Here is a 12,496-nt window from a genome sequence, read left to right as displayed (position 1 = left end):
AATTTTTCGCCGGAGAAAATATGACATATGTCAGGGCTGACGTTAGTCGATGGCTTTTGCGTAGGCTTAAATCAACGCTTTTCATTTATTTGATTTGACTTGGGGTTTTTGAGCCAAATGACGTGGCTTGCGCCAATTAAGATTTGGCAACTGATGACCTGGACTTGGACTTGACTTGACTTGAGTGGACTTAAGTCATTCCAAGTGACTTGTTTACAACACTGATGTCAGCTATAAAAACAAATGAATGAGACAAGAAAGCCAGTAGTCAACATTTGTTCCATGCAAGCGTATGGGTTGGGTAAAGCGGTAGAAAGGGAAGGAAAAGCGGATGTGATGCTGGTGATATTAAGCAGCATAACACGTTTGGTCAGGCATAGAAAGGAAGGAAGTCTCTAGTAAAGATGGTGACTTGCGTTTATAAGAAACATCCTTGCCATACGGCAAGCTAAGCAACTTCTTCTCCATGTGAAAGCGGCATTAATGGAATGGCGTGTTTAATTATGTGACTTTTCGGCTTATAGTTCTAAAGATCTAATTCCTGGTCTCGGTAAATTCCCATTATATTCGTATTTGGTTAAAACAGTGTAAAAGTGAAAAATTAACGTATAAAAAGCCGTATCGAGTCTGAAATAGGTCACTAAAGGAAAGGCGCGACCACACTTTGATCATTTAATCACTAATCACGTGTTACCAGCATTGTATAACCTTCTTCCTGAAGCCGCATGTTATTCCCGATAATTTAAAAATATATATTTAACAACAAACCAAATGGCAACGTTGCGTGTTTTTAAAAATGGAGCTGCTAAACACACAACCTAGACTAAACACGTCTCGCATATTTTACATAACGAAAACCCGTGACATATGTCGATCAAAAATTACTAACAAACGTAAAAAAGTCGTAGCACAAATTGGTCAATTGCGCGAAATTTAAGCAAATACGTAATCCCGGCAGGAGCCATACTGCATCCAATTAAACAAAATTTTGTTTGAAAAGTAAATTTGCTTAGTGTTCAAACCGCTCCAATAAACGCGATATTTAGCAAACTTAGTCCAAATGTTGCGTAGTTTATACTCGGCTAGGGATGCTGTACGTATTCCGTGTAAGTTTCTTAATGCCTAATCAAAGAATGTTAAGGAAAATGCTGCAATAAACGCAATATTTTTAGAACTTAGGCTCCATTTACGTGGTTAAACAAACTGCAAACAGCTATTAAACATAAAAGTAGAAATTTTGCCACATGAAATTTTATTTTTACCAAGGCAATGGATTTTACAGTCACGCAGGTTATTGCCCTATAAATGCTTGGAAACCTTTTAATATACGTCATGAGGTCTTGCGAGAAGTTGCACGCGCGCCATTTGTATTTAACATGCAGACAAAGTACAATGCTGCGTGATGTTTTCAAAATGGCACGATAAAATAATCGACTATATCACACATCACTTGGATAAGGATATTATACATCTTTTAGGCAACGAAACCCCGTAACATTTGTCAATTGAGAATAACTCTCAGACGTAAAACTTTAGGTTGTAGCAGCAATTGTTTAGACCTGCTTGATAGCGTGATATACGTGATCCCAGTGCTAAACTGCGTCAAACGTCAGAAAACTCCTCATTGAAAATACAAATGCGTACTTAAACTGATGCAATGAAGGGGTGAGTGTTATTTCTTCTAACAAATTTTATTCCAAAAAGGTTCTTTCACGGAAGCATCGGAAGCTCTGTTGTTTAAAACCGTATGGCAGTTTTCTTAGGTTGGTCATAAAACGATTTATTTTGTCTTGTGATTACCACATTTTGGCGAGTTAAACGACGAAAGGATTATAAGTCTGTAATCGACTGTAGCGCAATGTATTACATCGTCGCCCAATATCTACAACAACGAACTATATTGTTGCTACTGGATACCTTCGTGGATGGTTTAAAACAGTGGATCCTAACCGTTTTCCTTGCTGCACCCCTTTCAAATCACCAACCAACTCTCGCACCCATTTCTAGAATTGCTTAAGTAAACAAAAAATTGTAATTGTATTTGTATACAAGTAACTGATAACACAATAATACAATTCCAAAATGTGAGTTAGTTTCGCATTTAACTAAGCAAAGAAATAGATTGCAGTAGTACATTTTGTGATTTGTTTACTGATGACAATACTGATGTTAGCTATAAAACGGATAGACGAGAGAAAAGCTCTACTCCCCAAACTTATGTGGATTGTCAACATTTTCTCCAAGGGACATGATGAAAAGCGTATGTGCTAAATAAAGCTGTGAAAAAGGAAGGAAATACGGATGTAATTCTGGAGATTATTAAGCAGCATAACACTTTTTTGTTTGCTATTTTTTATGTAATTTTGCTGATTATTATGCGTCATAACACGTTTGGTCAGGCCTAGAAGGGAAAGAAATCACTAATAAAGATTGTGATTTGCGTTTATGTGAACATTCTTGCCTTACGGCACGCTATGCAACTTCTTAAGTCACCGAGGTTATGCTTAAAGCTATAGACAGTACATTAGTGAATTGGTTCTAAACTGTTGTTCACGTCATACGTAAAGAACGCGAGCAGCCTTCAGATTCTATTCGTCGTTTAGGATATTACTGCAAATATATTGCGACTGTGGAAAGTTATATTCTCTCTTTGGCGCATTAAGTCGAACTGTAATCGGAAATCTGCGGCTTCCAACGATATTTTTTATTCATTAATTCCGTGATAAACCTAAGAAAAGTTTGAATTAAATGTTTTATTTGTAAAGTTTGTGGAAAGTAGCGGCAGTAGAAATGCACTGAGTGGTACGCACCCAGAAAATGTTGACTGAATTCGTGCAAAGGATTTCGCCGCAGTCGACTCATCCGTAACGACTGTATCGTTGATTTCTCACACTTAAGTCCTTGCTTTTCAGTTTGTGTTAATTCACTGCAACTCACAATGAACTCTAGGCTGCTTTTGGTCGTGCTTTTGATGACTTGTCTGCTGCTGTCGGCGACAGAGGCGGGTAGAAGACGGAGGGTTTTCGGAGGTAGAAGAAGGAGATGGTGCACTGGAACGTGGTGCGGGTAAGTGCAATAACAAACTTATATTGGCAACGGAGGGTATTTTAGTTGTATATTATTGTACCAATCAAAGTTGGATCAAATTCAATATTTCATTTTAATTGCAACGATAATTAATCCCTTAAATGTTTCAATTACATTACAATTACATTAAAACATTTAATTAATTCCACCAATTACAATTTTCGGCATTGTAACTTCAATTTTCTCAATATCAATTGATTGAGCCAAAATTTTAGCAAATTACCATTACAATTAGAATTACACAGAATGAAAGTTCTACAATTACGTAACAATTACAATTACATTAAAACCTATAATTAATTACATCAATTACAAATTACAATTGATCCAACTCTGGTACCACCGCGATGCAGTGTAATAAGGTGTGCTTCTATGCACTGTAGTAATTAAGGATGTTTGATAATATCGGATGAAAGTCGATACCCGATACCAAGTGGTAGTATCGGTAGTTGTCCGATACTAGGTAGGTGTCGGTACCGATCCGATAACAAATTATTGTAACGATTTTACCCATGATTCGAATCCCAATCAACCCATTGCTACATTTAATGATACATTTATCAAAAAACAAGAGATTAATAACTCTATGTATTTAAACGTGGTAACATTAAAGCAAATTTCAAAAATAAAACATTTCATCAAATTTGCTTTTATAAGCATAGAAATGACGTCATTATTGCTATCTAATCGCAATACTTTTTGTCCAAATTATTTGGTATCTGCATCATAATAAATTGTATCCGACAATCCTATAGTTGAAGTAATAAAATACACAATCGTTATTTTAATTTATTTGTTACAAATCAATTGTAATAACACTAAATTTTTTTCAGGGATGAAAGGCAAAATCTCGAAGGTATTGCACGAATTTTGCTTTTTTATTTAAATGAATGATTGATTAAAATATTTTATATGTGTACTAGAGTACCTATTCTGGTTATTTTAATTTAATGTTTATAATGCTAATATCATCAGCCATTTATTTTGGATAAAAGTTTTAATCAAACTAACCACGAAGTGCAATATTATTGTTTTTAGGATTGGAAGACTTCGATGCAGATGAAGTTGGATGGAATCCAGAGGCTTGAAAGCGGTAACAACAAAATAAAATATTTTTTATGGGGACAGTGGCAAAAAGCTAAATAAACAAAAACAGTGACCCAAATAAAACCAGGATCAGACATTTTTTAAACGTTACCTTATGCAATTGGGGCGAGTGCTTCAGGGACATTTATTGTTTAAAAAAACAATTTAGCCAAAAAACATAATTTCTGTTCTCCACCGACGTTAAACTTATTGATTCCTATTCCCATTAAATAATCCTAGATGGGCTATTATGTAGAGTTGCATAACTATACAATTGAAGACATTTGATTACAAACCTTGATTTTTAGGCTTGTCTTTCGCCGGGATGGAAAGTAAATAAAAGATCATACTTGGAAAGAATTTGTGTCTGTTTCTTTATGATTCTATAGGAACAAGTTGCGTTAGCATGAACGTGAATTCAAAATGTCATGCCGAACATTAACCTATTAAGAAAGTACACTGTGTTAAAAACAACGACAAATAATTAAAATATGCATATTAGGGGGACTAACATATAAAATTAGATTTCCAGCACTAAATTTATTTTTCCAATTTATAGACATTTTGCTAAAAGCAATTTAATGCAAACGTGTGAATCAAAAACACTGTAGCTATAATTCTACGTTTTTTTCTATTTCAGTTTTATGTTGCAGATATTAAGGATGTTTTTAACAAAATATAAATATTTATCTCTTTTGAATTTCCGCTTTATGCGTTACTGTTATTGGTGATGCTTTTAGCTAAATTTATAACAATTATAGAATAGCTGAATATTTTACTAAGCCTTAGTGATGTGTTTCATAATCTGGAAACACAATTGTTTCCATTATTAAGCAAAATGTCAATTTATAAAAAAATATAAGTTGGTATCAGTCTGCACTTTCTAATATAGGGATATTTGTAAAATATGTATTACGAACTTATTTCAAATATTTAACCTGGGTGCTTAAGTTGGTTACTTTATTCTATTTATGTTATTCAAATAAATTGTAAACTATACATGATTGCAAATTTGATTAAAATATCTAACCTTGTACTTCAACCTGATGCTTAAAGTAAATAGTAACAATCAAGGAATTAAGCGTTGTAATCTTGAATGGAAATCACGATTTTAGCAGAAAACCTCAAAAACAAACTAAAGTTTTTCCATAAATATTTTTGATTTTTTTGCAATGTAAGTCTTCAAAATAAAACTTCAAAATACAAGGTGTTTTCTAATACAACCAGTCCAAGTTTCAGAGGACGTTCTTGCCGAACCCTTGAAACAGCTGTGTCGAACCCCAAGGGTTCGATGGGTCGCTAGTTAAGAACCACGGCCCTATGGTATAAATATTCTTGCATCCTTCCCAAGACATTTGCAATTGCTATGGCCATTAGTGAGATCGGTTAAAAACCAATTGCGCTTTGATTTGCAACTCTCGGTATGATGGAAGTAAATATATTGAAGCTTATGCCATTTATTCAATCCGTCACTTCATGTCTGAATTTTAAGCCATATTTTGTTCTTGCTTAAATGCCTGTCTCTGATCTGGTGTACGCATGCAACTAAATTAGCAAACCTAATATTGAACGGTGGGCTCTTTTATTGAGCGAACGCGCGAACGCTAGCTGGCTTGCTTCTAAAATAGTGTCCATCTCACAAAACAACTAAAACAAGACTGCCCTCGTGCTATAAAACGGTTTGCGTTGCAAAAGAAGAAATGTTCCTTCAGGGTCAAAACAAAAGTGCAAAACAATGAGTTATTACAAGCGAAAACGTAAAGGTGTAACGGCAAGAAACGAAATAAGACAACAAGTGAATTTCAATTAAGCAAAGCAAAATTAAACAAAAGAAAACTAATAACAATAGAACAACATAAACATGTTATAAGTTTCAGATAAAATTCTTCTTTAAAACTTTATTTTGCGGAGAGACATTTCGCAAAAACATAAAAATTTAAAAAGTATCATATGGCAACTTGTTTAAATTATCTCGTATAGGTTGCATTATAATTGTATTGGAAATTTTACCTATAGATGACCTTAATGTCAGCTTTGTTCAAAATTATCAGCTGTTTTGGTGCCGGCCAACAGCCCAATAATTTTTATCTATGGATTGCTTACCCATTATCAAAAAAAATTGACAGCGCGTTCAATTGAAAGGAAACTGAAATAAAAACGCCGATTAGACGTTGATAGTCTAAGCCTGCGATAAATTGGATGAAAACGAGCGCTCGCTATATAAGTAAAAAAAGGAAAACAGCCGCCATCGGTAGCCTATAAAACCATGTTCGTAGAATTGAAAGGGTTGTTTACTGTTTGATCAATCATAACACACTTATGATGTCACTTCCTTCGCTAAACGTCAGTTTATGAATTTGGTTCGCACGCGGCATTGTATTTAGGGGACAAAGGCACGCTAGGTTACTGGTATGTGCAGCAAAAGTTCATCCCTTCAGCCTTTGATTTTCTATCAAGCGTGGATCTTTTATCTTGGACGCTTCATTTTATAGCATATTACATTCAATATAAACGATCGATTGACGTTATAAAAACACTTAATTTCACCCATTGCATTTGTCTTAACGACTTAAGTCAAGCCAAGGTATTTAAAAACAGTGTCTTAAGTGCACTTAATTCAAGTCATTGACTTAAGTCATTACAACAATGTTTTTAACCTATACCTATACTTTTCGTTTTTGGTCAAAAAGCAGCAGCGAAAATGACGAATACGTTTCGCGTCAGAGCCTCAAGCAAAAAAGCAAATCTTTGAAAGCGAGGAGAATCAAAAAGACTTGAAGGAAGCAACCTACTGTTACTTTATACTTATGCTTGTGCCGTTTCAACTGCCCGAAAATTTAAAAGTTTATTTTTAAGAAAAAAAAATTTAGTCATATTATTACTTATCTTATATATTGCGTGCAATATCTTATATTTATATTGCAGCGTGCAATGTTTTTTGCCTGTAGTGAATTTGCATAATATTTATTAGGCCCTTTACATCCCCATGATGTATAAGTTCCAATTTTATCGCCTAATTCTAAACACTTGTCAAAGTAATCGGCTGCGCTTGCGTAATTACAAGTACTTGTGTATAATAATAATAAAAATAAGTTCTTCTGGTATGTAATTGTTAAACCAACGTTTCAGCTTACCCTTCGGAAAGCCTTCATCGGGAAATGACACACATGGCCAACAGGACGCAAAAATAGAATGACACAAAGAAAAAAGGAGATAAAATGTGTGAGACAACGTTCACAAATACAAAGCGACAAGACAACACACAACTTAGTATTACAAGTGCTTGCGTATAATGTTATAGTAAAGTATATGTTTCATGTTACCTGCAACCTCTGCAAAAATTTACGAAACCCAATGAGAATTGCCCTTTACAGAAATAATTTCCCGGTGCCAACCGAAATATACTTGGTGTGGTTTATTAAATGCAAAAGTATCGTCTCTGTTTCTATACTTTATCTTAAGTTTAAGAATAAGTTGCATGTTGATTCCTTAATGCGTACGTTGACCAGATTCCATAGACTCGGTATTCTTTAGTTATAATAACCAGCTTTATCGCGTTAACAAATAAAAAATGTTTCAAAACTCATCGTTTTTTTACTTTATTAAAAATCTTATCGTGACGAACACTGGAGGAATTTCAGGGGACAACCTTGGGTGTAGCTATCTTATAAAAATAGATACCAAGTCCACAAAATATTGGTTTGATATGGGTATTTTCATAATGAAAGGACAACACGTATTTTTATGCCACGTGTTGTTTCGTGAAGTTGTTTTGTGATTGATAGCCAGCCTATAATAAACTATTGTTTACGTTCGACCGGGTTGCAGAAATGAACAAAACAACAATATTTAAAATGTTATTCATCCGCCCTCCTATTTAAAATTATTTCGCCTCCTTCTAACATCTACCAACGTAATGAGACTCCCGTTACAATTATAGGAATGTCATGCCAATATAGAACATTGTGTTTGTCTTGTACAATATGTGGGATGTTTAACATTATGCCAGTATGAAGCCTGCAAAGTCTATTTGTATCCCTGATACCGTTTTCTGTATGACTATTTCATTAGTCACATACCTATACGAAGTATTATACCAATGAAACAACTTATATGCGTTTTTTCCCAAATTTTAATGTCCTATATCAAATTTATTTGTTTATTTTTGGTTTTAACTTACTGCTGTTCCTAGTTTTAACAAATTCTTGATGCCAACTGATGACACAACTTTTTTACAAATTTTAATGTTGCTATATCGAAACTATTTATTTTTGTTTTGTTTTAATTTACTGCTGTTCTATTTCCATCAATTGATTTATGCTAACTGATTGATTTTGTTTTAGTTAAATTATATTGATAAAGTAACTCGTTGATACCGTGGTATGTAGGATGTTCGATATTTTACGTTTTATTCCGATAACCAGTCGAAAACATTTGTCAGGTGGTGAAGTAAAATCTGTTTTAGTGACGCATATCTGCGTTAGGAAGCTTACTTATCTTTTATTTTTTGGTATGCTAACATTGCGTCAAAATTTACTTTCCAAATTAGAAGAGTAATTTGATCACAAAAATGCTAATATGCAAACATTCGGCACCGATATCACCCAGAGTATATCGGACTTGTGCCGATACTATCGGTTCCAATTCGATATTATCGGACATCTTGTAGTTGTTGTAATGAAGAGAAACATTTTATTTTTATTTTTTGCATATTTTAACGCACGGTAGGAGCAGATTAGGCTTTACGTAAACAGTTAATTGTACTTTATTAATTTCAGCCATCAAGGCGTTGTATTGCACGTTAATTAGCGTAGTTTATTACGTAGCGTTTCACAAACGTGCTTTATTGTTCATTCCAATGTTATTTCATTTCAAAGAAATAATTGCGCATAAGCAAATCAACCTGATGTTCCGTTAATTCTTTTTGCTAGGAAGTTAAATGTTTTCATCCAGTTTAGCCTCTAAATTTGTTCCCATTTATTAAATGGCCACCCTTCATAACGCTTTTAGCGACTAACAGTTCGACAATTACTATATAATTCTAGAAGAAGGGCTGCGGAGTTAAGACTATTCGAGTTCCACGTCCGACGTGCGCATGCGCATTACCAGCTTTCGTAACTAATAAGAACACAAACTGCTATTTGGTAAAAGTGTAATAGCATATTGTGAAACATTTTTCGACCATGTATTTTTAAGTGAAAAATTATACGACACTCCTATGAGTGAACTGCACAGTATCCACTTTAGTTACGTAAATGGGTCTGTATGGCTGGACCCTGGCTATAGGTATCATATTTGATTATTAGCTATTACATCCGCACCATAGTTGTGTATAGGATTATAGACCTTACTTAATATGTAGGCCTATAATAAGTCATAATAAGTTAATGATATTAAAACGATATGAGGGGCAACTACTTGTTGGGCGCCGTTCTTCGGTTTTGTTCGAGTCATACCAAACACTTTAAAACATTTATACATAAAACGCCTCGTTTTCTACCTACGTATCCTCACCTGCTATATGCTTGGCCAAATTAACCGATGGTCAGAAGTTTAGTTTGTTTCGGATCAGCAAGGATAGCGGCGCTTAAAGAATTCAAGTTTTCTCTTTAAAAAATTTCTTAATGTTTTACCCGATGTTTGTCTTATCTTTGATATTGCTAACGGCCGTTGGAATCGACAAAACAGGTTTGTATTATTGTGTTTTCTAAGTTTTGAACAACGTTTAAATTATTGAAATAAGCTATTGCTGCCATGCCTAATATATAAATTGTTGCTCATCTAGCAGTAATATATAATCAATCGACGTTTTTTTTAAGGAATCTGTTTTGCGTGATATGTCAGTATCCTGATGAAGGCGTTCTGTATAGGAAGTCGAAACGTCGATTGTTTATGTAATACTGCTGGATGAGTAACACTCGGTTTAAATTAGTATTTTAATAAGTTATCATTTATCACAGTTGCAAGTTTAATACAGAGTGAACTATACATTTGATGTTTATTACGATACAAATTCATGCAATCGAAATAAATTGATTTGGTATGCAACAAAAAAGGTAGGCTACGCCCCATGCTAAACCAACATGACAATCAAATAATTTTGGCGACACTATTTGGCTATGAAAAATACGCACTCTTCATAAAAAACTATAAATGCTTTAAACTGGTGTAATTTTCCCCCGCGGAAAACACTGGTCTATCGTAGTGCTCCGCAACCGGTGTGCCCATGCCAGGTGTGCCGCGACATTCTTGGAGGTGTCAGGAGTATAAATACACAGCAATTATTTTTAAACTCTACACCAAAGTGGAAAGGAAGATTATTGGCATTTTTATTTGATGAAATAAATCTTTGCTGCATCTCCGAAAAAAACTGCCAAAAAGTAAGCAGAATCGTCAGGGTCATTTTTCGAATATGCTGGAAATAGCCTCAATGTTTTCATAACAAGGGGTATGATTTACAGGACATTGCCCGGGAACACACAATAGAACTTATACAATGTAGCAATATCTAAAGAAGATTAATCTGCAGTGCCCTAGAATCAAGACCGCAAACATTATAAAGCCAAATACGCAGTAATATCAGTGACAGAATAAGATCTAAATTGTCCCAAAAGACATGAACCCCACGGAATAAGCCTAAATTCATCGGAATACGGCCTAAATAGGCAAAATGTCGCCTGAAACTGTAGAACAAGGGGTATGGGTCAGTAGAAGGCATGATTTATTACCGACTAATAGCTTTTGTGTTTACCGTATGTTTATGATGTTTCTGCTTATGTGACAGTATTATTGCCTATGCGAAGCAACGCTAACTCTCAGCAAAGTGTAAAATGCTATTATTATCACTGCGGTCAGCATTGGATTGTCTGTAGCTACTTAAGACCGCTATCAGCTTGAAAACTATCTTTTCTTACCTATCGACTTGTGCTGTTAACAGCGTTGATTGTTTGGCCGCTCTATAGTTTTTAACTGGTTGTTCGTTGACTAATACAATTCTAATCACCAGAACATCTTGTGGCGGCTTGCGAGTTAGATACGCACCTTGAAGTTGCAGTTCAGAACAAAAGCGTCAATTAGAACGCAATGCGGTTGAATAAAGTATTATAAGTTGAACAGCTAAACTCGTGCCCCACAGCACGATCGGGGGTCATCGATCTGCATCAGACGTTTTGGTATCGAGGTTTCGGAGCTTTAGTTCGGAGGCGTTGGGGCGCCGCTGTTTTGGCATTGGGTTGTTTGTTCTTGTTTGGGGCTAGTGTTGTTAAGGTTGGAATATTAGGGCATTTAGTGATAAAGTCTGTGGTTCGATTTTTGTATTTCGCGCATTTTGTTGATGGTTTTGTCAAATGGCATCACATTTTTGACAATCGTCGAACTTAATTTTGGTTAAAACGTTCTATATATAGTTAGATTCGGTTGAAGAAATTAACGCAAACCCAGCTAGAACAGTGGTTCTCAAAGGGAGCCACTTGGCTCACGTCTACTTGATTAAAACACTTTGTTAATACGTAATGTAAATTTCGTTCGGTAAAATTGTACTTTGCATTTTTGTATTGTTTTTCAATTGTACCCTGCTTTTGTAATGTTCACTCTTATCTCTGAGATAAATAAAAAAATGCACCTTGCTCATTATATCCATACACTGTGAAAATTTGGAGGAATATGAAAAAACTTTGAGAACCACTGGGCTAGAAAAAACAGAACCGGCCCGCGATGGAAGCGGCACGCAGACAGTTTCCGGTTTTACATGATAATGTGGCCCGTGTCAGAGTCTGCCGCAATCCCTCACTACTTGCTTACTACGTCAAATAATAGTGATTGTTAGTTGTTGTTTAGAGCATCTAGGTGTCGTTATAGGCGCTACAGCATGCAAGGGAATACACTCTGTGCTTTCAAACAGCAAAGTAGCTTAAGCCACCGCCAAGTCAGCTTGCATTGCTGGGGGTGGTAACGAAACCAATATTCGAATCTATTTAATTGCCTCATGCTTCACGTTTCCTTTTAATGGAAGTTTTGCAACTTGAAACACAAAACGCATTTATTTCGCGCTGCGCGTGATTACACTGAAAAACGTTTGTCGACCACTGCTGTATTGCTTTAGACGCTACAACATGCAAGGGCAGGAACTTTGTTCTTTCAAGTAGCAAGGTAAATCAAGCAACCGCCAAGTCAGCTTGCAATAATGGAGGTGGTGTTTTGGCAAGTATTCCTGACGAAGCAACACAAAACTACCTCAGCACTCTCGCAAGCAACAAGGTTGAAAACGGGTGGACTGGAGGTTCAAACGTTTGTAAGTATATAACAAACATCGACACTGTGCCTA

General features: G+C 35.3%; 1 protein-coding gene across 1 annotated transcript in view; it reads left to right on the top strand.

Annotated features, from left to right (window-relative positions):
- The first annotated feature begins 243 nt into the window (after window positions 1-243).
- Window positions 244-12,496, top strand: part of LOC146136984 (uncharacterized) — a 53,006-nt gene continuing 40,753 nt past the window's right edge. The window contains exons 1-5 of the mRNA XM_083396306.1: window positions 244-342; window positions 3,000-3,066; window positions 3,921-3,943; window positions 4,126-4,180; window positions 12,275-12,463. Coding sequence (XP_083252432.1) covers window positions 244-342; window positions 3,000-3,066; window positions 3,921-3,943; window positions 4,126-4,180; window positions 12,275-12,463 — 433 coding nt within the window. The remainder of the gene's footprint in view (window positions 343-2,999; window positions 3,067-3,920; window positions 3,944-4,125; window positions 4,181-12,274; window positions 12,464-12,496) is intronic.

The sequence above is a fragment of the Ascidiella aspersa genome, chromosome 8 (assembly GCF_963924565.1).
Source record: "Ascidiella aspersa chromosome 8, kaAscAspe10.2, whole genome shotgun sequence".
Lineage (NCBI taxonomy): Eukaryota > Metazoa > Chordata > Ascidiacea > Phlebobranchia > Ascidiidae > Ascidiella > Ascidiella aspersa.
The sequence above is the reverse complement of the archived record's forward strand: the minus strand, read 5'-3'. Positions and strand labels throughout refer to the sequence as shown.